Source organism: Lepisosteus oculatus, chromosome 1, assembly GCF_040954835.1.
Source record: "Lepisosteus oculatus isolate fLepOcu1 chromosome 1, fLepOcu1.hap2, whole genome shotgun sequence".
NCBI lineage: Eukaryota > Metazoa > Chordata > Actinopteri > Semionotiformes > Lepisosteidae > Lepisosteus > Lepisosteus oculatus.
The window spans coordinates 34,007,829-34,034,143 of record NC_090696.1 but is presented as its reverse complement, the minus strand read 5'-3'; the positions used below and the strand labels follow the sequence as shown (position 1 = coordinate 34,034,143).

General features: G+C 38.5%; 2 protein-coding genes across 3 annotated transcripts; one reads left to right on the top strand and one right to left on the bottom strand.

The window, feature by feature from the left end:
* The first annotated feature begins 1,771 nt into the window (after window positions 1–1,771).
* ppp1r15a (protein phosphatase 1, regulatory subunit 15A) lies at window positions 1,772–5,729 on the top strand. The gene is made up of 3 exons (XM_069189625.1): window positions 1,772–2,130; window positions 2,718–3,703; window positions 5,098–5,729. The coding sequence occupies exons 1-3, from the start codon at window positions 2,112–2,114 to the stop codon at window positions 5,314–5,316; spliced, it is 1,224 nt and encodes a 407-aa protein (XP_069045726.1). The 5' UTR covers window positions 1,772–2,111; the 3' UTR covers window positions 5,317–5,729.
* Window positions 5,730–8,949: 3,220 nt separating this feature from the next.
* On the bottom strand, window positions 8,950–25,808 carry acer2 (alkaline ceramidase 2). Of its 2 annotated transcripts, none has more exons than XM_006629644.3 (6): window positions 25,423–25,808; window positions 23,271–23,385; window positions 18,918–19,059; window positions 17,560–17,697; window positions 10,834–10,971; window positions 8,950–10,329 (listed from the first exon to the last, which is right to left on the bottom strand). In XM_006629644.3, exons 1-6 carry the CDS (start codon window positions 25,528–25,530, stop codon window positions 10,143–10,145), a joined length of 828 nt encoding a protein of 275 aa, XP_006629707.1. In that variant the 5' UTR covers window positions 25,531–25,808; the 3' UTR covers window positions 8,950–10,142. The 2 variants fall into 2 exon arrangements, with proteins under 2 accessions (XP_006629707.1, XP_015200448.1); XM_015344962.2 differs by lacking the exon at window positions 25,423–25,808 and adding an exon at window positions 25,202–25,407.
* Between the last annotated feature and the right edge of the window lie 507 nt (window positions 25,809–26,315).

Here is a 26,315-nt window from a genome sequence, read left to right as displayed (position 1 = left end):
GATCAGTATGAGTGTGAGTTTTATGATTTGGTGTGCTTTTCCATGCTTTTCAAATACCATTAGTGTGGGCTTCTCATCAAGTGTAGGCATCTTATCAGATGAGAAGAAGAGTCTAAAAAAAAGCAGTAAAAGCAGTGTTAAAGAAATACATTGATGGGAACTCCTGGGTGATTAATGGGGGATCCAGATGGAGGAAGAATATCTGGGAAGGGGCCCTGCACTTTGGGACCCAATGATGTCAGACCTATGAAGCAAAGTGAGAATGTCCAAGAGAGCTGCACATGATCAACCTGTGCTGTATGTAACCTGATATCTCCTGAGGCTACACCACTTCAACCTACAGGAGATCTGCTATTAGCCTTATCAGTACATTTGGGCTCATGGTAATCAATTGTCCATGTCTGCCAGTCACAGTCAATGAATGAAAGGACTTTCAAAAAAGGATTTTCCCTATTTTTTCTTGTTGTGGGGGTGGCGAATTGTTTCATGTTCGTGTTTCTCTACGTAAATGTCAGTTTACTTTTTTTTCAACTTTCAAATTAGTACTTCATTAAAAATAGAAAGGAAAAATCATAAATAGAAAAGGAAATATAAGGCAAGTCTTTACAATCCAAACTTTATCGTTATGGTTAAGATTCTTGAAAGTAATATTTTATCACCGCTATCAGTAACACAATGGTATTGAACTTGAATTGACCTGGCTGTTAGATTTCTTCTGCAGTTCCCTAAATTACCATCTCTGAAGCTATTTGGACTGCACTGAAACTCCTCAGAACAGCACTGTGGGAAGAGAAATGCGGTATGGCAATTTCACAGTACCATCAGGGTCATGTGAGTTGTCCTATTCTTGTTTACATTCATGGACTCTCAAAGTCTCTTGTTTCACCATGAAATAGACATTACACACAGTACATCTATGACCAGTTAAAATGGTTCTCTCTAATACAGTATATCTGGTCAGTGAACCTTTTTGAAAGTTTTAGACAACCATTCACACCACCTTGTAAAAGCCATCTTAAGATCAGAGGCCCTGCCATTTATTTTACTTGTTTCTGTTGGATTTTCTTGTGACACATTAACTTATTCAATGTGTTTAGGCGAATACAACTAATTCTGAGAACAAGTCAAATTTGGCCAGGACTTCAGGGTTACAATATCCTTGTGAGTTCTCATGAAATTCCATGTTTGAAAAGGACCAAACATTAAACAAGCCCATGTGCATTATTGCAATATCTTTTCTTTTAAATATTATGATGATTATTTTTCTTCATAGAAAAAGATGTACTGTACCAAAGCTATATCCTCAAAAAGTGCAGTTTGCAAATATAACCATTTCACAGTGCTAAACTACAGAAATTGCATGTGGATGCATTTATTTCTCCATTATGAGCGAAGTTTTTGTGTGAAATGGCAAACTCTGATAATTTTTACATTTTACATTATAATTCATTTTTTGTTGTTGTTTTGAAGGTAAACATTTAAGTTGTATGAGTTACCCTTCATGCTAAAGACAACACTGTTGTATAAAGAATGATATTCCGAAATTTCCTGGGGTTTCCTGTCAGCATTAAACGTCTAAACCGAAAATAAAGTACGAATATCCGTCACAAAAAAATACCTACAGAGATCATAACAACACCGAAAGAAAAACAAAACTGTGTTCTACTCCCATTCTATAAAAAACGGTGACGCAACGCACGTACTTCACGCTTTACACAACAAAACACTTATAGAAACGTCACGAAAATGCAACAGGAGCGCTGACTGGCCAGAGCATTTGAGAAATCCGGGAATTTACGCATCCTCCTCCTCCTCAATGTGACGTAAAAGCTTCGTACTGTATATATTGATGTAATTGATTGCAACACTCAGTTTACGCTTCTTCAAAGAAAGAGAAAAATGAGATCTAGTAAATCGAGCTGGATGTTGTCTATTGAGAGTGTTTACGCCGAGAATCCGTGGAAAATGGGCTGTTCGTCTGACTCGGAAGACGTGTTGATTTTCTCCTGGAAGGCGACTGCGGTTGTACCTGCAAAGAAAGCCAGATTTAATCATAAAAGACGGAGTGCACCTGACCCCCGCTGGAGTCACTTTCAGACTACTGGCTGAGAATGGTTTCTGTAAGAACAGGTAGGGAAATCTGAAAATTCTGTTACTTGATTGCTGTAGTTATAATTATTTCCATGAATATGTATCAGATAAATATGTTAATTTTACAAAACTATATGATCTAATTCTTGAATCCGGTCAGTGTAAAACTTAAACGATTTAGAAGAATGTTATAGTGCGTCAGAGAAAGAAGTAACTTAATTCCACAGCCCATCAGAGGCTGTTAGGTTTTAATCAGATCTCGGGTCTTGGCAAACTGAAACCCTTAAAAACAGTACATTTCTTTAGTTACAAAAGCTGTTTTAAACGGGCCTGTATCAGGGCCATTTTTATTCTCTTGATACGAGTGCTAATTTAAGCATTTTATATGTGAGTTTAACACCATCAGCAGTGTTTCTCTTAACTCTTGCGACTACCACTGACTGGAAACGAAATTTCTCCCTGAATTCATATTGATTGAGCATGAAGCATGGATTGTATGAAGTTAGTTTAATCCCAGTCTTATTATTTACTTTAATGTTATCTGTATACTGTATGTGCATCTCTATTCTACAGGATTGACCATTTGCTTTAAAGAAACTTATTTTTTCTCATTACCTCCCATCCAGGTATAATGGGTCCTGACAGACTATCCCTAAATCCTACTCCGGGTCATTGCTTGGCTTCCTACCTGTGCCCCCTGAAATATATCATGCCAAGTGAGGGGAATGCCCTATTTCCCCATGTGACGCACAGGTACGTCACTGGAGAGAAACAAGAGGTGAATCTTACAGAAATCATGGAGTACAAGGTGTTTCGGCAATCCCTGCACTTCCTCTGGGGAGCAGTGACCAAAATCCTGAACTGCTTCATGGATGCCTTGGTGTTCGTCAGACCCAAAATGTCACCATTCCTTGCCGGGAAAGTCCACTCCTATTCCCGCACTCTGTCGGATAAAGCCAGCGGAAGCATGATGTCCTGTGAACAGTCAAGGCGAGAGAGTGAGGCAGTGCCCACAGTCCTGGGCAAGAGGCAGGCCGGGCATGAGGATGGCCTACGGGAGAGGGACATTTCTGACTGGCTAGAATGGGATTCAGAAGAGGAACTGGAAGCGGAACGTGATCTGAAGGGCGAGGATCCGGGCAGTATGACTGGTAGCTGCTCCCAAGGAATCCTGGACACTGTTCCCAAGAGCAGCTTCTCCTCCCCTGGTGAGTGCTGGGTTTCCCACAGGATTCTGAGCCGTGTATCCAGTTTGAGCCCATCGGAGGGTGTGGAGGACGAAGACGATGCAGAGTGGTCAGATGAAGAAGAAGAAGAGGAAGAGGAGGAGGAAGATGAAGAAAACTGGGAAGATGAGTCTGGGATGAGCGACGAGATGCCTGAGGCCACAGCTGAGCTATGGGAGTCGTTCCTCCGGAGTGATGACCCTTACAATCCCTTTGCATTCCTGGGTCCCTGTGGAAAGGAGAAGAAAAGGAAAAGTGAGGAAGGCGAGGAGACTGGCGAAGCAGAGCCTCCTGGGAGCTGGAAAGGAGAGGACGGCGGCCTGAAAAATGTACAGGAGGGGAAGGATTGCTGCCGTCTGCAGGAAGGGAAGATCGAAGGCAAGAAGGTAAAGAGGAGCTGATGAGTATAACATCAGAGCTGAGCCTTTACCAGCGTGGTTAATTATTGAGAAGTGCCAGGGTCAGCAGGCTGCCTAAACAGATGCTTGAGACCAGATGCTGTCATGGAATGTTATTCCTCATGCGTGGAAGGACATGGTGATGCGTAGAGCTGAAAGAGTGTTTAGTCACCAAGGGTGTTGTGAACCAGACAGACAGATGATGCTGTTTGATATGGTAAGGGAGGAGCTCTGCTGCAACACTGATGTAAGTGAGAGAAAGAAGCCAAGTGTGTACGTATGGAGAAGAGAAGGGGAAGGTGTAACGTTAGGAAAACGAATTTGCTCTGAGCAGGAAACCCCAACATAAGGGATCTAAGGCTTTGGGGGACGGTTATTGCTGAAATGGTGTAAACAGGCACGGCTATTGCTGTCCTGCCAAATTCATTAACCTCGCTGAAAGAAGTTGTCGCCGTGGGTAGTTCAGCTTTGGAAAGCAAATCATTAGACGTCTTGTTTAAATGTTGAATTCTACGTAGTCACACAAGAAATGTTTTGGGGTTTTATTTCCCCAACCTTAGTGAACACCTTTTCGATAAGGAGAAAAGTCAGTTCTGATAGTTGGTAATTCTGCGAAGAGAGCAGTAGTTTTTTTTTTTTAATGGAAAGGTTGGGAAGAATTAAGGTGGCAGCTTTTAATCATCAGGTTAGGGGCATGCTGAGAGGGCTGGTTTTGTAGCTTGTTGTCATCAGTCTGCTGACTGGAAGTATTGGGAGTGTCACGGGTTAGTCACAAACCATGTGACCAGACCCAGTATATATTGGCAATACTGGTTTTCCCTCACAGAGTAAAAGATATAGGAATACATCCAGTTAATCATTTATGATGATCATTAATTATTTGCTCTCCATCTGGAGATGCCTGAATCCTCCAGCCTTTTAAATCAAGAATTCAGTAGGAGACCTCTGTGTGTACCATTTCAAAAGTGTTTCTGATGGTGTAACAAAGCTCCTTTCACTGAGGTCTGGCTTTAAATTCAATCCTTTCTTTAATGCAGCTGCTGCTCTAGATACATATCTGCCCCAAAAATCTAGCAGAGAATTTTTGGTTTAGCCTAGTTCTGAAAAGTGACTAATATTAAAGCTCAAAGTAATAATAGGAGTTCAGCTGGAAACTTACAGCTTCTGCCAAAACAAAACATGTTGGTTTAGAAACCGAAAGGCAAATGTAAATCAGGAGTTTCGTACATGAGCTTTTTGTTTTTTTAGAAAATGGTGGACAGAACCTCTTGCTGAAGTTTATGAGCCCAGTGTCTCTGCCTTGCTCAAGCTGTTTGCTGAAAACTGTAGTTTAGGCTAGACTGGTGCACAGCAGCAGAAGTAAGCTTGCTCTCATCTTTCAGGTGCGGTTCAGCGATACTGTGGTGGTGCGCCCCCTGGTGGTGTGGGCCTTTGCCAGCCGTGCCGCACGCAGTGGAGCATGCTGGCAGGAAATGGCCAGAGACCGGGACAGATTCCAGAGGCGGGTCCAGCAGACCAGCGTGGCCATTGAGCCCTGCCTCCAGCCAGAGCACAGAGCCCGAGTGTGGGAGAGGCTGCACGCAATGTCTTCTGGGCTGTAAAGGCAGAGCCTTAAACAACAAAAGCACTCTGAAGATCTATTAAAAGTTATATTGGAAGAGCAGATCACTGTACAATCTGTCTTCTGTTTAAAAAAGTGTGCATTTAAAATCTTGGGTGTATATGTAGAAGAAATATGCCTATAGTAATACAGTGTGCGATTGACCAGGATGATGTAGTGCCCATCTGTGAAACAATTTGCTGTTCATACCTACACTGTGTATATGTATACTTGTGCATATTCCCTTTCAGTTATTGTAAGTAAAGTGTTATTTATTGAAATTGTTTTCTGTTTTTTGTAATGGAGTGTTATTTATTGGTAGTGTTTCTTTTGCTGTAAATGTACTTTTATTCTATTTGTTTTATTACCTCGCTGTTTGTGAATAAACACTGAATATAAAAGTAAATAGTAAAATATTGTTTCTATGAATTTTCTTTCACTTTACTCTTAATTGTTCTGTCGAGTATAGTTTCTATTATGAGTGTTCTTGTGTGTAAAAACACTTTTTTTTTTTAGTACAATTTGTGGTCTGTTATCTACTGTTGAGACTTGTTAGTTTAAGACGTTAATACAGGTAGGTGTTAAAGGTGCCCTGATGTACAGTTACTACCTACTGTATCTAAAAGTATGACTCTGACTTTTCAAAGAGCCAGGACTGTGGTAAAAAAAAAAACATTGCATTTCAGTTGGGATGCAGTGTTCACTTGAGAAACAGGTGTTTACAAGACGCAAAACAGGAGAGAGTGCAGAGAGAGGGCAATGGGACGTAAGGTCACCGATGAACTTGCACAAATTACTAGGCTCTGTATCCCATAGAGTGCTGCAGTATGGCCATTCACCTTTTAGAAGTGAGGTGTGAGAATTGCCCTCTGCAAAGAAAGTGGTTTGGGTTTAAGAATTAGACATTTCTTAGAATAAAAATAAAACTACATAGGTAATTCATTTTAAATATCATAGAAGTCTGTAAGGATTTTAATATTCATCCTCCAATACATTAGACCTACTGAAAAAATATCTTTAGTTCCACCTTGTGGCTGAAGAAAGAAGCAGCCTTCCTACTTGCTGTTCCCAAACATACATTGTGTATAATGTATAGAGCACCAGGAAACATATCCCTATGATTTTAGAAGATTAGTGATCAGATTGATTCTTTTTGATTTATCATTCATGGAAAAGGTGATTTGAGTGCTTTAGACTGTTGCATAAGCACTAGAGTGTTGGTTTCACACAGGTAAAGAGACAATTTGATTTGTCAAGCCTAGTGGAAAAAGACAAACATAAAAAGGAAAAACATTACCCTAGGGAACATATTCATGTCTTGATTTGTCAGAAGCTGGACTAAATGTACCATGTTCCTGTCTGGGATGGTCACAGCTACTGTAGGTATTTATACCCTGGCAAGACATTCCTGTCAAACTCAAACGTGAGCATCTTCTCAGAGTGAAGCAGCTGTTTGGTCAGACTCTCCTGGCACATCTTTTAGTTCGTGAGTGTTTTCATAGCATGAGCTTTGCCTTTTTCACTCCAAATACATCAGTGATGAGGATGTCTGAAAAGCTAACTATAAGACTTAGTTCTGGTTTATAAGAAAAATAATTGCTTACACTTTTATAGTGCTTTTCTGGACACTCCATTTAAAGCGCTTTACAGGTAATGAGAACTCCCCTCCGCCACCACCACCAATGTGCAGCTCCACCTGGATGATGCGACAGCAGCCATAGTGCGCCAGAACGCTCACCACACACCAGCTATCCGTGGGGAGGAGAGCAGAGTAATGAAGCCAATTCATAGATGGGGATTATTAGAAGGCCATGATTGGTAAGGGCCAATGGGAAATTTGGCCAGGACACTGGGGTTACACCCATACTCTTTTCAAGAAACACCCTGGGATTTTTAATGACAACAGAGAGTCTGGACCTCGGTTTTACGTCTCATCCTAAGGACAGCACCTGTTAACAGTATAGTGTCCCTGTCACTATACTGGAGCGTTAGGACCCACACAGACCACAGGGTGAGCGCCCCCTGCTGGCCACACTAGCACCTCTTCCAGCAGCAACCTTAGTTAATAATAATAATAATAATAATAATAATAATGTAATAATGTTTCTTTATTAGCCCTATACATTTTCTTGCATTAGGAATTCATCTTTTTGCATACCCCAGCTTTTCTCCATGAAGACACAGACAGACAGGGAGAGAGGCTTGGGGTCAGAGCCCAGGGTCAGCCATTGTACGGCGCCCCTGGAGCAGTTAGTGTTAAGGGCCTTGCTCAGGGGCCCAACGGAGTAGGATTCCTCTGCTGGCCGCGGGATTTGAACCGGAAACCTTCCAGTCAGAGCCACCGCTCGGCCCAGGAGCCCTAGTTTTCCAAAGAGGTCTCCCATCCAGGTACTGACCAGGCTCACACCTGCTTAGCTTCAGTGGGTTGCCAGATGTGAGTTGCAGAGATATTAATAAATGTTACACCTCTGTTTTCTGTGATTCAATTGTGTATGGCAAATGTGGCTTTGCTCCGTGTTATGCTATTACAATCAGAGTGTAACATTTTTAGATTTTTAAGCAAACTCGAGCTTGTTCTATTATGCGTTTTGTTGCTATGTTATCACAGGTAAAAATAAATGTGAAGGGCACTGTTTATAAAACTCATTACTTCCAGTGATCATGTCATCAAGGATACATATATTAATACAGTACTGTATATGACTGTTATCAGAGAAAATCCTTCAAATGAAGTACTGGGCTTGCGACATCTATAAAGAGGAGCCAACTGTTTTGCAAGAGGAAGCTGCAAAGATGTTCTTGAATGTGAAGGCTGCTCAGAATGTTGTTTCAGTGGGGATTCTAATGACTTCTCAAAAATATACAAAAAATATGCTGCTGTGAAAACGGAGGAAAGGTCATGTTCCTGGAGTAATCCCACGAGCTACGGAGATGGTTAGACAGGTCAGTGACTCGAGCTGTTCCAGAGATATTTCTCAGAAAAGCAACAGAGTTAAATTGCATATGTTTCCTTTAACAATGCGTTCTTGACGTTACACCTAATTCCTCCACCGTACCAGAGAACAACCTACATTCTTGTCAGTTTGCAGCAATTACACAAGGATTTGTATATGGATTCTGGTAAAAATAACAAAATATTGGCGGCTCACAATAAAGCTATTAATAATGTAACATTACCTTGAAGAATTCCTGAGGAGAAGCTACGCATTTTATGATAATATGGTAGACTGCATATGCAGCACAGAAATGGTCGGTAGCAGAGTGAATAATAATTTTCATTGTGAACCTAAGAAGGTTCCTACGAACCTTCTCCTAATCCTGAAAAATTACAGAACATCTAAATATGTGCATCCAAGCTATCCCTAAATACCATTTTTGTCACATACATGTAGGTAGGTATTGTTTAAAAGACAAAGAATTGTGGGGGAAAAAATAGCTCCTAAATTTCTTTTTACTATAAATATTTTATTGATCATTGTCTCTTAAGGCTTGCATAACCATAATTTCCAGGTTAGTTGCAGCATTGATAGACTGATCGGCATGCCATCACCAGTAAACAAAATATTGTCAATCACAAAGCAAAAACAGGTTAATAAAAGGATATGTGTGTGTTTAAAAAAAACTCACTTGTCCCTTGAGAAACAGTATTTTAATTAAAAAACACCCAAAAATATAATATGTTAAATATTGTTTTTTCTGTTTCATTAAATAATTGCATTTAAAAAAACACATACACGAAATACATTTCTCATAAACAATATTCTCTCTAAAAGTCTGCTAAAAATACTAAATATTATGAAAATACAAAAATAAATACATCTAGTGCAATCTGTTTTTTTTTTTCGATTCTGGTAGCATAGTGGATGTTGAACACAGCTTTCCTTTGTTGCTTTGTGGGCAAAATCAATACTGATTGCTCCATACTTGTTTCATGTCACATGACTGCCATTGCCATGACATATATGGAACCCTTAGGCTCAATACAAGATACATTGATCATTGCAGCCAAATCACTGAAAACATCAACAGCTACAAGTTTCCAATTGATAATCTCGAACTAAGGACTCGACCATACACAGCCGGTCACATGACCTTGAAAAATATAAACAGATTGAGAAATGTTTTACTCAAATATCTCTCTTGAGGATCACAGAAAAGTCAGTGACTTCAAACTCTCACTGAACTGCTATAAGGAAGATCCAAAGTAAACACTGAGCACACTGAAACGGAAAATACATTTAGGGATAAAAACATACATTTAGGGGTAAAAGAACTGTAACTTGCAGGTTATTGTCTGAATGACATTACTGCAGGCACTCCTGAATTTTTTAAAAGCTGACTAAAACCCGTATGGGTAAAAAGTGTATCAACAGTGACCAACAATCAAGATGGTGTGAAATCACCATGTTTCTTTTGAATTATGCAACAGCTTTGCATAAAAAGCGCAAGTGTCTTAAAAAAAAAACAGCAACAGGAACTATCCCCAGATAGAGACACTGCTCTACAGTTTATGCATCAGGGTGGCCTATAACCTACTGTTCTATAGAACTAGTTAATCCCTAAATTGTATTAATCAGACCACACTCCCATAAATTCAGAATGGGAGCAAGTACATATCATATTCTTTCTTGTTCAAAGATTTTTTCTCAGTAAAAAACAAACAGAAATGTTTGTGAAACAGTCCTTATAAAGTAATAGTTTGTTTAAAAAGCTGTTACACGACTGTCTAGTTTTTCATATCCCTCCTTTGTAGTAGTTCAGTGAACAGAAAAATAGACATTTCTGGCACTCTCTCCATCTGCTCCAGGGCAATGACCGCCTCCAGTCCTACGTCACCTTCACCGATAACTTCTTCTGCACACACAGCAGGGAGACGTAGGGCACACCAATGAAGGCCCATTTCTCGCTGGGCCAGAATCTGATGACCGGTCCTTGTTCAGGAGCCTCCGTGGCCGCATCAAAGTACGCAAAGCAGACACAGCCCAGATAAGAGGCCAAGCAGATCAGGACATGCCTGCAGAAGGAAGGCAGTGCGGTCAGAAAATATCTGTACCCCCACCCTCGCAAAAACCATCTGGTGGGGCACCAGACTGATGAGAACCCAGTTCTGAAGTCTCCCAGTCTCACGGTGCCACACGAGCAATGTTTTAATGTTTTGATGTTAGGAAACTTAATTTGAGATGTGTGTGTAATACCTGTACAGATTACCACTGTCCTCTTGGCTTCTCAAACTTCCCTTCCACCCACTCTTTCATTGTAGCACTACAGAGCAGCCAGCACCTCCAATTTATATCTTTGTATATAACTACTCTGGCATCAGGCTTTACAAGCAGTACTCACAGCTTTTACCATGCATGTGAATGGAAATGACAAAACAGGGGCGCTGGTAACAATTTGAATGGGTATGGAAAAGCTTTGGCCTGTCTTGTCATTCTTTAGCAAAGTTTCCTCATTGTTCATTAACATTAATAACCACTGGACAACGCAGAATGAACAGGAACATGAACAGTACGCTCACCATGCACAATGCAGGTATGGGAAGTTTACCGAAGACCACATCTCACAGAAGATCCTGTCACTGATCCAGCAGACCAGGGCTAGCGTCCACCACAGCCCCGAGAAGAGTCCCAGCTTGAACACGCGCGGATTCTCACACCTGTCAGGGCAGCGAGCGGAGCACAGTTGAGAAGGAACAGCCTTTTTGCGGCTTCAGGGTTTACCAGCAGAACACACAGCTTTTACAATCTGTTCATCACCATTGAAACCTTTTCTTTACAGTCTAGCAGCTACTCAGAGTGAAAAAGCTGTGGGCTAAAAAAAACATAAAATAAAGCAACTGGTATGAAATGGGTTTGGGAGAAAGGGCAATAGTTATTCTAACACTTTTTATGCTCTTCGGGGTTTTCCATGGTTGATAACCATGTTTTGTCAATGGAAACTGATGATTTCTCTTAAATACACTATATCATGTGCTTTCTGTGTATCCAATACTGTTGTTGCTTGTTCAAATAACTCTAACAGGTTAGTCAGGTAAGAGCTGCCTTTTCTCAATTTATGTCGACTATTGACCATAAAGTTATTTCCATAGGGGTGATCCTCTAGTTTAGGTTGAAGAATTGTTTCTATAAGCTGACAAGTAATCGACGTCAGACGTGGTTTTTGATCATTTGGGTTAGTTTTGTCACCCTTCTTGTAGACAGTCACCACTGTACATTACCTATTCTTTAGTCCACGGGGCACAAAATTCACTTTGCTCTACACCATAGTTTGTACTTCTAACATGAGCAGTGAGTACCCACCTCACTGCTTTTTACTTTCTCTTCTGTATTTTAATGATTTGTTTTTATTTAATGTTTTAATCTATGTTTTGCACATCGCTCCTGACTAGGGCATCTTTTAAGTCAATATTAAAAATAAGAACATAGTTCAAAGAGAGACCGTATGGTAAATTGAAATCTATCAATTTGCTTTAACCAAATATTAAACCCAGCTTTACACTCATAATCAGTCTCTACTTTCCAATGCATTACACAGGGAACACAAATGAGGAAAAAAAGCTTCACTCACACATACACAAGGCACAGACACAATGATTCTCTCACACACACTAATCCATGCCTTCAGTAATTACTAGTCCATTGAACCTCCAAGACAGGCACAGGTACCAGAAGCAATCCTGTCTATTCTATACAACATGATAATGTGAGCCAATAAGGTACCAGATGAAGAGAAATAAAGAAACATTGAGCTACACAAGAGGAACTCACAAGAGTGGGTAATGCAGACGCATTCCAAATTCTGTTGTTCAGAGCTAAATAAAGAACAAATAGCCTCAGAGCTCAGGATAGAGACGGTATGTAGTATTTTATCTAAACACAAAAGATGAAGATATTAATTCTTTAGCTCATTGCTTCACCTTAGAAACTACAGCACAGCTGAAAGATGACATTGATCTCTCTCCCCAGACTCGCAGTTAATTCCTGTAACATCCAAATTTTGACATTTTGCCGTTAGTATAATTGTTGTCTTATATTTGCACTTTCACCACCTGCTGAACACGAGATCTGATGGCACAGACTATTTGGGCATAATTGGATGTACACTGTCTAAAAAAATTTGTGTTTCGAATTTGAAAGATTTGTAGCAAACATCCAAAACCCAGGTGGCGTTGAATACATTTCTCTAAATTTCTTCAACTTTAAAAGCATTAATTACTGGTGAAGGGAGGTATGTAAGAGTAAATTAAACACCAAATGTCAGGAGCTTAACAATCAACAATCAGGGACTTCTAAAGGAAGATTCTGGTAGTTAAGAACATGATAACATCTGGTTTGATAAAGAGACTGATGCTGTCATGGCTTTAAGCACTCAATGCCAGTGGTGCTGTAATGAGTTGGAATTATCAGAGGCTGATAACCTTCTATTCTTAGCACATGGCTGCTCTCCTCTGAGCTTATCACTGATAGGATCTCCTTATTCAGGCCTGTTCCAGCATGTACTGTCGACAAGGTCATTACCACAAGCAAGAGGGTCTCAGCTGCTCTGGACAGCCAGAGCACTTACACAGTGGGGAGCAATCCACAGGCCATCAAACATACTGACTTTGGCATCTCTCGGAACTTGTGTGCAAAGCAGGCTGATCAGATGTGGTGTCACAAGTCATTCCTGAATACCTTTAAATGCGTGAGCCAAGCAAAATCATTTGTCGTGGAAGAAAAATGAGAAATTCAACACTGCAGTATTCAAAATTAAAAATATATATGAGGTGCCAGGCAATTCCAGGACTCTGGTCAATAGGTAATCAGAAACATTATTCCAGGCTACTGAAAACGTTTTTTACCAAAACAGATGGACACAACATCCTTTAAGACCTGCTATAAAAGATTTCTACACCTGGCATTTGTAGATCACAGAACAGCAAGAAACTTTCCTTGCCTTTACATGTATTTTTTTCAGAAGAGACTCAAGTTACTTTCTGACATATTATGAACCTTTTAAATTGGCTTCGTTACTCTGCTCTCCATCCCACTGATAGCTGATGTGTGGCGAGCGTTCTGGCGCACTATGGCTGCCGTAGCATCATCCAGGTGGATGCTGCACATTGGTGGTGGTGGAGGGGAGTCCCCATTACCTGTAAAGCACTTTGAGTAGAGTGTACAGAAAAGCGCTATATAAGTGTAAGCAATTATCATTATTATTATTGTTATTATTATATAGTAAAGACTCTATGCCCTATTGTGGGTTATTGGAAAACTCTAAAGCTGCTCTTTGTAAATTCATTCATAACAGTACACTAGAGCTTCACACATACTGTTTCACAAAAAGAATGGCTTCTCATCTCACAAATGCGCTAAAAGGCATGAAATTAAGTCAATTTAGGGCAAACTTGTAAACCATAGCAGCTATTCTGTGGCAACACAAAAACAGCACAACAGCTGTAGAGGGCATGTCCTTCAATTACTGAGACTTTCTGTGCCTCTGGTTTGTATAAATCATCACTGAAAGAGCTCCCAGCTTTTATGGCGCCTACAGCTATGGAAAACAATTCAAAAATGTCTGGAAAGGGAAGCTGTAAGCTCACTCACGAGCGTGACCAAAGTGCAAGGTAAGCTAATCGGTTTAGAGGAATCGTGAACAGAAACCAGAAGCTGTGCACACACGCAACTTCACATGTGTGCAGGCACGTGCACATCTGTGAGGGAAGATGCAAAGATCTTCAGTTCAGGAAATGTCTGGTTAGTTTAGAGTTTCCTCTCAGGAAATCCGAATGGACCCTGAAATATGCAGAACAAAACAAGAATAGCTGGCAATAAGTCATGTCTGCAATTATATTTTTTCAGCATGGTGCATGCCATACCACAAAATTCAGTTGCTAATTAACACAGTCCAGGGAGAGCAATATTGTATATGTTTAGCTACAGATTACAAAATCACTGTGCTGTGTTATCCTGGTGGGACAGCAACTCCAAGAGTGAGACCACCAATCACTAAAAAATGACTACTGTACTTTTATACTACATAGTTCAAGTAGGTAGCTGCGTCAGCATGCACAGGCTGCAAAGGAACAAGTAAAAGTTTATTCCAAGAAAGAAACATGTTTTGGCTGTGGAGCCTTCTTCGGGTGGGGAAGGTCATGACAAAGAGTTTTAGATTAAAACAACCATATATGTAGAGAAACGATAACACTTATTAATATCATGAGATTTACTACTTATCTCGACGTCTAATGCTTTTACCCACAGTGATTTACTTGAACCCTTTATACAGCTGAGAGCTGTACTGGAACAATTCAGGGAAGTCCTTTGCTCAAGGGACGTGCACTTGGGATCTGAACCCACAACCTTCCAGTTACAAGCTCAGAAAACTAACTACTGCACCTCACACTGTGTATGACATCATTTACAATTTCATCAATATTTTATAATTCTACTTTCTTTTAGTCTGTAGTGCACTTGCATTGATTTTGTTTCTTTAAAAAAAGAGTATAATGACTTTGAAAATGAGTGTCTCACAAACGAGAAGGTAAATTCTTCAACCTTACTGCACACTCTGAGCATGAATATTTTTCTTCTGATCACCAATCATCTAACAATTAAATAAGACACCCTGCGAGTCTGTTTACAGGAATTAAAGGCCACTGTGGTGACCTCTAGTGGCTGAATGGTCATTATTATAGTCACTTCTTAAACTGGAATGCCACACGCTACTATAAGAATGAACTCCCCAAGTCATGATCATTATGAAAGCTTGTGTTCATATCTCAATCATGAAGCACAGGGGTATGGGGGACACTCCAGTAAGGGTACATATAATGTGGGCTACCCAGCTTCTCCAGAGTAGTTCATCTGTCTCCATGTCTTTAAGAAGAGACAAGGGCACCCAAGAAAAAACCCACACCAACACAGGGAGAGCATGATAACCCCACAATGACTCCAGTCTTCTCAGAAGCCATTAAGGATGCTGACATCAGAGAAAAACCATCAAATTTCCTAAACAGGTAGAACAATAGCTCATGAATGAATGAATGTAATCATGTGTAAAAACTGCATAACAGCTGGTAGGAAAGGAAAAAACAGGCTCACTCGGGGCAGCTTTTCCGTAAATACTAATGAATGGAGCCAAATCCCTGCTATACAAATAATGTTTCTATTTATATTAAAGTTACATTTAAAGACGTAAAGATTACCAAGATGTAGGGAAGAACACATGGTCCACACACCCTGAGAAAATTAACAACTTCTATACTGAATGGTGTGTAACACGACTATCGCACACTTCATCTGAAATTAATTCTGTTTTAATCTATGAAAAAATATGGGGCACCAGTTTTGAAATCCTATAATCCCGACATGACACATGGCATGATAAATAATCCGAGGGGACTGGTACCATTTTTAAGGTACGTTTTGGAAAAAGGATGCTTTTTTTTACTTAACTGAAAACGGTTTTAGCTAAGATATTTTCACTCTGCAAATGAGCTGATCCATTCGACAGTCATTTTATCAGGGAGGGCCAAATGAACTGGTGAAGAAATGTAAGCATATCAGCAAAAATTGTAAATTTGCATTACAAATACGGCCAGGAATGTGCAGCAGAACAATCAAGACTCGTACAGACTGAGAAGACTGTGCAGCTGAGCGCAGAAGGAAGCGACATTACATCGATTCACAGATGTTGCATCCCACGATGCAATGAAATGAAATTCCAATCTATACTTTAAGTTCACAGCACAAAATTTAAAAGAACAAAGTCTTCTTTTTTTCTAACTATTGGCTGTTTCAGTTCCATTAGAATTGTTTATCTGGCGAACTTGAGAGATTTCAACACTACCCAGTATGACCTTGAAGAAAGCAGTAAATTGAAACTAGCTTCCAGAAAGCAAGTCCAAAAAGCTGTACTACGATGTGGTTTGAAATTTATATACTGTATGCTGGAAATATCAGTGCTGAGGAATCACTTTTTGACCTCTTAGATGAAAGTGGGTGACGTACGAGTTGTTCCGGGATGAAGAATCGTTTCAAATTGACAGAACTGCCAATAAGAAAAACAATGGAAGAAACTATTGGCATAATTGTTAGAAACTTTGTTTCTATAATAACTCATATAAAACTTGCTGCACACTTGCAGAAGAATAACCCTCATCATCCAAAACCATATGGAAATTACTGTACAGCTCTTTTATATGTGAGAAAGTTAATGGGTGCTGAAAAAGTAATCATTCCAAACATACAAATCTAAATTTAATCCTTCCTTTTTACCAGAAGATATAAAGAAGCAGGATATATTTTCACTGATTTCAGGTGTATAACATTGTATAATGTATAATATTACTTAACTAATAGATTTACAGCTCGCTATAAATTAATAGAGCACTATGGTATTCTTGGGATGAAAAGTGCTAAATAAAATGCAATTAATTATTATTAATAGTAGCTATTATTCACAGTAAATATATGAAAGGCTTAAGGCGGTAAATTATGTTATAAATGAGTACACTGATCTTGGAGATTGTGGCTTCTTCTGGATTTAGTTTCTGCCTCCTTAAGTTTTCCTTTTCAGGCACCATTTTAAATTTGTTCTCAGCTCTTTAAACACTGAATTATTGGTTGGACTAGATACCAGCAGTACCCTGGATCCTCCAGGATTAGGATTTGTAGCCACTGTTAATAACCCTCAAAAAACAATGGTTGTTGTTCAATAATTTGTTAACCAAAACACAATATTACCATGTTTTGATGTAAAAATAGGAACTAGTAATTAAGAATAAACCCTCATAAGTAATAATATGTAAGCCTAAGAGACTGGGTTTAGACTGCTGTGAGGTTAATTTTATTCTACCAATGATGGGTTGTTGCAGTAATAACATTAGCATTTTGAGAAGACCTGCAAATTCAGACATTTATCTTTGCTTGGCTGAGGAGCCAGTGGTGTGAAGCTCCCATCTGTGGGATCATAACTCAAACCCTCAAAATCACAAACCCCCCTCTACATAGACTACAGCATTTCATATGCTATATAAACACAACAATTTAGATCTGACACTAACTTTACAGACTTCATCTTGAAAACATTTCATACTCGTTGCTTTTACTTCCATCAAACTGTGGGCTTTACACAGTTCAAGGAATATATACAGTATATATGTCTGTGCTCAGGACTTCCATCCCACGGGGCTGTGGTGCCCGAATATCTGAGGGCAATACCCCAGGGATTGTAGGGGACAGTTTCCAGAGACGGCCCTCACCTCTTCAGTTCCGTGATGAGCAGGACAGTGCAGGGGATACCCAGGGACATCAGGGAGATGGAGTTGATCGCTGGCTTGACAAACGCGAGGCAAGTAGTGATTCCCGAGAGAACAGCGATGACGATTTTAAACCTCCCCCTGTGGAGAGAACAACACTCCATCAGTGACCATTTGTGTGCTGAGGTATGTCTAAGGAAAAACAAGACTGAAAAGGGGCATTGAGCACGTATAAAATGAGCACTTCCAATACCAGAGACTGATGGTGCTGAAATGCACACAACATTTCAAACACTGCAGTTTTCATCAATTCACAATAAGGATCTTTTTAAGATCAAAACAACAGTCAAAACTACAGGTTTACCATTAGACTAAGATAATCATAAGCAGCGGACACAATGTTTTCCCAAAAGCCATTATACCTTTCCAAAACAGTCCACACAAATTCTTCAATTAAACCTCCCACTCTGCTGGTCCACATCAGTCAGGAAAGGAAAGTAAGAATGTAATTCAAATATAAATTCAAAGTAATACCCAACCTAAACAGCTGCTTGAAAATAATTACAAAAAAAGGCACAGATGTTACTTAAATGATACAAAGCCTCTCAGAAAAACATAATGAACATACGTAAATCGAGTGCATCGGTATCGGTATCACTATAGATTTTGTCATTCAACTCCACATCTAGAGGGATTAGTTGAAGTCTTCTGCTGTTTGAATTGTTAAATCAAAGTATTTTCTCCATACACAGGTTCAATGGTTAATCAAAACAAAAATCTTAAATTAAAGTGCATTCCATTTTAAGTGCTTAGTAAGCTTATTCTGGTTTGAACATGCCTGGGAAATTCAAAAATGTGTAAGTCCATGAGAAATAATATATCAACAGCATCACAAAGTCTCAAAGTGAATAAGATTAGGCATCCCAGTATGTATATTACACCCAATTGGAATGTGGAAAGCTGGTATTAGTATTACTTTTGGATTCAATTGTAGCTCATTATACCACTTCAAATACTAGTAGGACCTATTTTATAATTGATAAAATATGACACGTAGGATAATATATGGTACAACATATTTTTACTATATATTCATTACTTTGCTGTGGATCATCAGAGACAAAACCATGAGATCATAATGTAACTACTGTATGTAACTCATCTGTTTGTCAACAGCTTATAAGTCCATGAAACCCACAAAAACACCATTTTAAAGTACCTGACTTCAATTCATCTCTTCATGAATCCATATAATCAACAGCTATTTAAACCTAAATTTGGAGAAATGTGAATACATTTCTATTTTTTATCCTCATATACACCCACAAATTGTTTCCTTTTAATTGAGTTTTTTTCCTTACCTGTCTTTTCGGAAAACCTTTGGCAAATATCTTCTGGGGAACCACATGCCGATAGCACACATCAGAACCCACAGGATAGCCAACTCATCCAGCATCTGGCCCAGAAAGCTCAGGGTCGCATGAAAGTATACAGACCCAATACCTAATTAGTAAAGAAACACATGGTGTGACTACTGGAATAAGGCACTGATATACACCGATCTCACTTACTAGTAGTTTCTGAAAAAATTAATTCTTTTAGCAATTTACAGAATGAAATGCTGTTTATTGGTATGTCAAACAGTCATGGATACAAGCTTGTAGAACATAACAACACTCCCCAAAAGTATAAAATAATGCTCACACCTGAAGAAGGCTCCACGGCCGAAATGTTGTGTTTTCTTTCTTCTTTTTTTCAGCATGGAATAAACCTATTACTTGTTCCAGTATAGAATAATGGAACATTAGAATAGAACACTTTTTGTTCATTTCCATTTTAATACAGCTCACTGACTTTTTTGCTTTTTTGAATCAGAATTCATTTTCAGTATTTGTAAAATTGTTTTTCGTGATTGTATTTCGCTAATCAAAACACAAGTACAACCGAGCAAAATGCCCATTGCTTCTTAGTGTCCTCTAAAATGTGCCGCTAATTTCCCAAAACAAAATTAATAAAAAGAAATCTCTAAGATTTATGAAAGACACCAATCACTATAAAGAACTGGTTATAAAAATAATTTAATAGAAGACTGAGAAAATGTTTTGCTATATTTTAAGAAAGCAGAGGCTGATAAACAAAACTGTTTTTTCAGCATCTTCATCTGAAACATGTCTTGTCATGTGGTCACACCTTCATGATTGAACAGCTACATTTAATCAGGGCTTTTTCATTCCCACTCAATGAGCTGCCAGATCATCTCAGACCTCTTGAGAGAAGACGCTCTCTTAAAATGGTGCCACTGCTGTAGATCAGCCAATATTAGAGAAATGCATCACATCGGTTATACACCTACACTATAGTTTTACCACAGAAAAACAAAGAGAACTGAGGTTTTGTGACTATAGTCCCTTTTTAAAGAAAAGGCTAATATCGTGTGGCTCTGACATTCTGACACGACTGACTGTCTCCTCAAGCACACAGAATCATGCCTTCCAAGGCAGTCTGGCAAAATCTCAAAGGTCTTGAGTCTTTTAAGACTGATAGAGTGAAGAAGGATCTCCATTACGCATAGAGTAATTCTGTTATGCATTTTAGTCAGATGTAATGCAAGAGTTAAGAAGCAGCTAAGAGTTCTATACGCTGAAGGTATTGAAAAAAACACCCTTGAATTTGGGAATTTTCTAAATTCAGGCCTGAGTGCAGAAACAAGTTAATCAAGAGTTAAACAAGCAAGCGGATCAATTAAAGTAATCAATTACCACTGAAGATTTAGAGCTCCTCTGGAACAAAAAGCTGGGGAATTACTGCCCCCAGTGAACTGGCAAATATTCGTAAGTGAACACTTATTCTTTGTTAAGAAAAAATGCCGGTTTCACACTTCACACAGAAGTGCCCCACAAAAGTAAAACTGCAAAGCTGCACCATGTACAGGACAGCACCTATAAAGGATTGCAGGCAATTAGCTATTTTAACAAACAGCATTTGTAGCCACCTGTCGAAGAGGTATTAGAACAAATGTCATTCAAATACTGATGTGATGTAAGGTTACTGTAACAAAACAAATATGGCATGAAGGGATTAAGGCATAACAAAAAAGAACATGTCACAGAATTATCTGTCATGCATCATCAGACTGGACATCAACAAGGGTGTTCAGTTCTGGTGCTGAAGGGCTGGGGTGTTTACAGGTTGTCTAAGTCTCTTTAAAGCAGCAACACCTGAAAGCTGCGAGACGCTCTTAAAGTGGCAAAATTAAGCCAATGACACGATGATTTCCACTGGCAGAAACTCAATGGGAATGAAGACCTGCAGATACATCCCTGGATGCCCCACAGACAAAAATCAACACAGACACAGACAGTAAACTCATCAGCAGCACACATTTCAAAGCTATAACACATTACTCTTCTAATAAGTATAGATAATCTAAGTACCTAAATGATAATGATAAAACATGAGGCAACGCACTAACACCTTTCAAGAATCAGATCGCCAAGATCCTTGGATCAATCAACTACTAACTATGAAGCAGATTGGCATCCTCTCACTGTAACCTTTATAAAAGTCTTTATTTGATAACACTTTACCATATGCTGCAAGTGCTTGCGAAAACACTGCAAGGCTGGGCCTGTGCAGGCCAGACACCTAACCTTGACCTCACGGAAGCTCAGCACACTAACAAGAATGGGAAAGACAGACTCGCTAGAAGGTACGCAGGAAAGGAAAAACAAAGGGGAGCGTAACTAGGGGGTGGAAGACAGAATGTGCTTCACAGGGTTTCTGAGATATGACAACGCATAATCAAAACATCCGTTAGAATGAATAGCCTTTTGTCAAATTAACAAGCTTTCGTGACGCAAATAAGGTCGACTTAAGCTCCTGCGTCTGCTTCTAACGTTTGAGAACTATTCGTGTGACAAATAGTTCTCAAACTATTTGTCACATAGTTTTTTGACTATGTACACAATGTACTATGTGTGTCACATAGTACATTGTACAGTGTACTATTGTACACTGTACAATCTCCCAATCTGCAAATCGAATAAAGCTTGCTCAATTGAACTGCCCCTCTCAAGGTTTTTGATTCCTGGTTTGAATTCTAACAATATCAACAATATTTATTTTAGCACTCTGATGGCATCAACAGTCGGCCTAGTTACTAGGCCAGAGTTTGCCACTAGAAATAGTTCAGTATTTAGGTTACTGAATTTTGCCTATGGTTAAGACATAGTCAAAATTTAATTCTAATCAGGACTTGTTATGCCAGTTGAAATGGCTGAGGGATTATCTGGTCACACATGGTATGGCAGGCTAATCCGGACTGTCTAGATGGATTTCTTTACCAGATGGTCTTTGTCAGAAGAGAAGAAAATGTATTAAGGTTTTGTGGGTTTATACTGAACTTTTTGAGATGGATGTGGGTGCTCACAGGTGGATACATAAATACAAATGTACAGTTAGCCAGACAGCTAAAATGATACCACATCTTTTATATTCTGGCATGAATGATGAATAGTTCATTTTATGCCACATTGCAGACAAATTTCAAACAACAGCTTTGTTAAGATGACTCATATTTCACTCTAACATTTACAACTTTTAGATCCATCTTGCATCATTTCTCTACTTCAGTTAGAATGTAAATGTGACAAAGTGGAGTCCTGATTCTTTATTAAGGAACAAACATGTTAACCAACAAATACAGACTATTTTTAGAGGAATTACATTTTTAAATTGCTTTGTTCCATTGTCAAATGGACTGAATTAACAAGCCAGCCAACATCAAGTCAAAGAGATGTAATGAAGAATGTTTTGTATAACAGAGTCTATATATTCCAAACTAAGTTCCACTATATATCTTAAACTTACAAACATCCTGAAGTAATTAAGCTTATGTACTTAAATGATGATGCTCCAAAAGACACATTACAGTAAACTGCACATATACTATGAATACAGCACTATTTCAAGACTACTATATTTCTGGTCATTAAACTCACACACCTCTTAATTCGATTTAAGAATTGTTTACGATAACATGAAAAAGTACTGGAATCTGTCATTGTGGGATCAAAGCTTTTTGAAAAAGCTTGAAACAATACACAACTAAGCGGCTCCAATAGGTAAGCATTCTTGAACACAAAATTAACAAGCATTTCTGGACTCACTTAAAAAAAAGACTTGTTTTAAAACTTGCTCTAATAAATACTTATTGTGGCTAACATAAATATACAGTATTATGCAGCATTTTACTAAGTCAACTACAGCAATTTATACATTTTTGCTTCTAGAAAGGTCCGGACAAAAAATATCAGAAAACAATCTGGAAACTTTACCTTCTAGTAATAAGAGCTACTGTAGAACCAGGTTAATTGTAAGGATCTAAAGGTGACATCACTAATTCAGGTTTGAGCAGCTGCAGTTCCACTAAAGTAATGGTCCTTCTTTACTGGGGCACAGGACAAATAAATCTAATTTTGAAACCTCTTGACTTTTTCCATGAAAATCAACTTGTTTTTCAAAGAAAAACAGCATAATGTTAATAAGTACTACGTTAGAAATGGAAAACTAAAGTTTCTTAAAAGGTCCTGGCCTTGTGATCCATCACATGGTTGTTTTGACGTTTTGGAACAGTAAGCAAAAGGTCACTTGTACAGGGAGCAACTTAGACTTTGGGTTACATAAGGCCATGGCAGTCCAGGCAGCCAACTTACCAACAACAACCAGCAGAGCCCATATTAAATATATCCCACTGTTGAAATGTGTTGCATACTGACGGAACAAGCACATCAAAATAGGTGGCAAAATAAAAAACAGCACGTTGCTGATCTGGAATGATAAACAAAATGAGAAAAATCTCATGAGCAGAGCCTGAAAACTTTATGCAAGGAAATTGTAAGCAGTTTTATATTGAATGTATATATGTATATTTGAATGTATTCATATCTTATATGAATACATTCTGTATACCATCAGAGAAAAGTCTCAATCTCTCTGCAAGTACTGGGAAAACAGATAGTGTACAGCAGGACTTTAGATAACAAATGTATTGTTAAGTATTGGATCTGGCTAAAATGAATGAGAAACTGAAATGTCCATAGATTACAATAGGGAAGTATTGCCCACAGGCTCACAGGAACATAAAAACAGATCATACACTATAATTCCAACTGAAACCTTAAAACCATAAATACCTGTGCTAGTAGATAACCTAACACGCAACATAAAAGTGAAATGATCATTCTTTCTTAAGAAATGACAGGCCAGAAAAAAGTATGGAAAAAAAGAGAGAATTGAAGAATAATGCTTATATCTTAATATCCCCAGCTGAAATCTAAAACCGATTAATACCACTGCTTTTACATTTCCTAAAGCACAAAACAGATGTCAAATGACAAGAGTTTTTTTTTTACTTTTACTTATAAAGCACCCTTCCAAAACCTAAGGGTGCTGTACACAGTGATAAAGAAAAAACAAAACAACAAAAAAGCATAATAAAAAAGAAACAAGAACATACGGGTTCATTTACAATGACAATCAATTTATGGAATGACAAGCCAGAAAAACTTTTGGAATAGTTTACTGAAGAATTAATGCTTATCTTCTCAAATCTTTTGGTTATCTTAGTAAATAACTGTCCTACACTTTTATTTTGTACATTAGTATATTTATATCCCAATGTATTAATGGATAGAAAAATTCAGTTAGGAATATTAACTTTTAAGATGCTGTTGTTAGATACTGTACACTTAATTTTATTTTTTCTCATGATCAGTAATCTTGTTTGCCTCTCATTTTAAATATCGGAATATTTACAAGGAAATTTAGTTACGGTTTCATGATTTAATTGAGAGATTATAGGCTATGAGTTGATTTTTTTTTCTTTCTGTCCCATTACAGTCTATGGCCATTCCTTCCTCTGTTGTAGCTTATGGGCATTGCATTTTTTCATTCTTTGGCCTGTCCCCTAAAGATCACTGAATTCCTGAAGGAATTCTTACACTTTCAATTTACTTGTAATGTGTCTATCATCCTGCAAATAACAATGACTGTTGTTACTTGAAAGAAAACTATGAACTTGCAGCGGTTGTTCGTATCAGTATCATTTTAATTTTACTGCCATTGCGAGCGTTAACATTTAGACCACTTCCTTATCAAAGACATTATATGTGTTACTGTTATATAATCGCTGACCAACAGTCATTAGGATACTATTTGACAAGGTAAAATAAAGAATGTTTCCAAAACTAATTTCCAAAGTTCGAGTAAAAATATTTTTTTCCCTCTATCAGTACTCGTCCTGTTTGGCATTACTTGTTGCTTTTTATCCGTATCAGACTATCTGCCTTGAAACATGAAGCTCAAATAATGACTAATAAAATTCACCAAGAATAGTAACTGAAAAGCCTGTTTTTTAATCAACCACAAAGCATTCCACGCAGTAATTATAAATAGTAAACACATCCGGTACAATTTTCTTGTCTGAAAACTAAATATTCAGTTTCCACGATAGATTTGCACAAGATGAAAGTGACGGTAGGACATTAGGAAAACATAAAATAAGACACTTTCGATCTTCATAGAGTGATCCCATTACCAAGACACTTCATCATCTTAAAACTCTTTAGAGTAAAACGAGACTGACCTCTCCACATCTCAGCTTCGCTAAACAATCTTGTAAATGCAACAGCTGCTTTCCTGTTACAGTGCCGCATTTCTGTATTTTTCTTTTGTATCTTACTGTGCAAAGCCAGCTGTAACAAAACGTTAACTGTTGAAAAACATAACTTGCTACGCAATGCAAACTGACAAAGAGCAACAACAGAAAGGACAAAGGATATTTAAAAAATCGAGATGCATACAGACCGTGTTGTAAAACTCCGCTATGCCAGGGTAAATGAGGTAATTACCCTCACACCAGTCTACCTCAGAGCTGCCAGCCTGCAGCTGGTTCCAAAATTTAACGTTGCTCATAGTAATCTCTTCCTCGCTGTGAACTCTTCAGTGCGATCCTATCCCCTAGTATAAGGGATTTTTGCTGACCCCGATTAAAGCGGATGTCAGCTGTTCACAACGTAAACATTACACTGTTCAGGCGTTTAATCAACGTCTATTGTGTTACAGTCCTTTTTAAACAAGGTTTGACTCATCCTGTCCACACTTCGATGCCATCGTGGAAGCTTCTTTGTCGCTCATTTTTAAGACCAATCATTCCTATACTCCACAACTCTACTAGAAGTAGCAACATGTGATCAACGCATGCGTGTTTATTGACTGTTCGCTACAAAGGGAACTCGCCTTTTTCTTTAAAAACTTTCTGATAGAGGTAGGGCCCCGGGGAAGTTGTGTTGACTCTGATAGAAGCAGTTGCTTTTTTTCTCCCCTTGAGAGAAAATGGTCGTGTTTAGAAAGTGTGTTCTACTCTGTGTCAAACTGTTACGTGTTATACTGTAATCTTGTCCGGAAAAGAACAGAGTTAGAACGTAGTGCTGCTATAATAACTATTTGGACAATCATCAAATGATTTTATTACGCTTGTGAATACATTTCCATTTATTGAATTTCCATTTGTATTCCATTTGTATTTTGGAAACCCCCACGAAAATTACGAAAGATTTATAGATACAGTTTGTCCTAATACTCAAAGTCAGAGAATTGGGCCATTCCGTTAGCAACCTTTAGGTTATTTTTATAAGGTCCATCTTCGTTATATGAACTTTCTACTGAATACAATTGTATGCAACGTTCGTTTAAAACTT

Bases quoted from the DNA above. Each gene is read 5' to 3' on its own strand.
- ppp1r15a (XM_069189625.1), top strand. The intron at 3,704-5,097 runs GTAAAGAGGAGC...CTCATCTTTCAG, and splicing joins GGAAGATCGAAGGCAAGAAG to GTGCGGTTCAGCGATACTGT.
- acer2 (XM_006629644.3), bottom strand. From the start codon at position 25,530: ATGAGCAACGTTAAATTTTGGAACCAGCTGCAGGCTGGCAGCTCTGAG. The intron at 23,386-25,422 runs GTCTGTATGCAT...TTATCATTCCAG, and splicing joins TAGCGGAGTTTTACAACACG to ATCAGCAACGTGCTGTTTTT. The intron at 19,060-23,270 runs GTAAGTTGGCTG...TTTACTAATTAG, and splicing joins GGCTCTGCTGGTTGTTGTTG to GTATTGGGTCTGTATACTTT.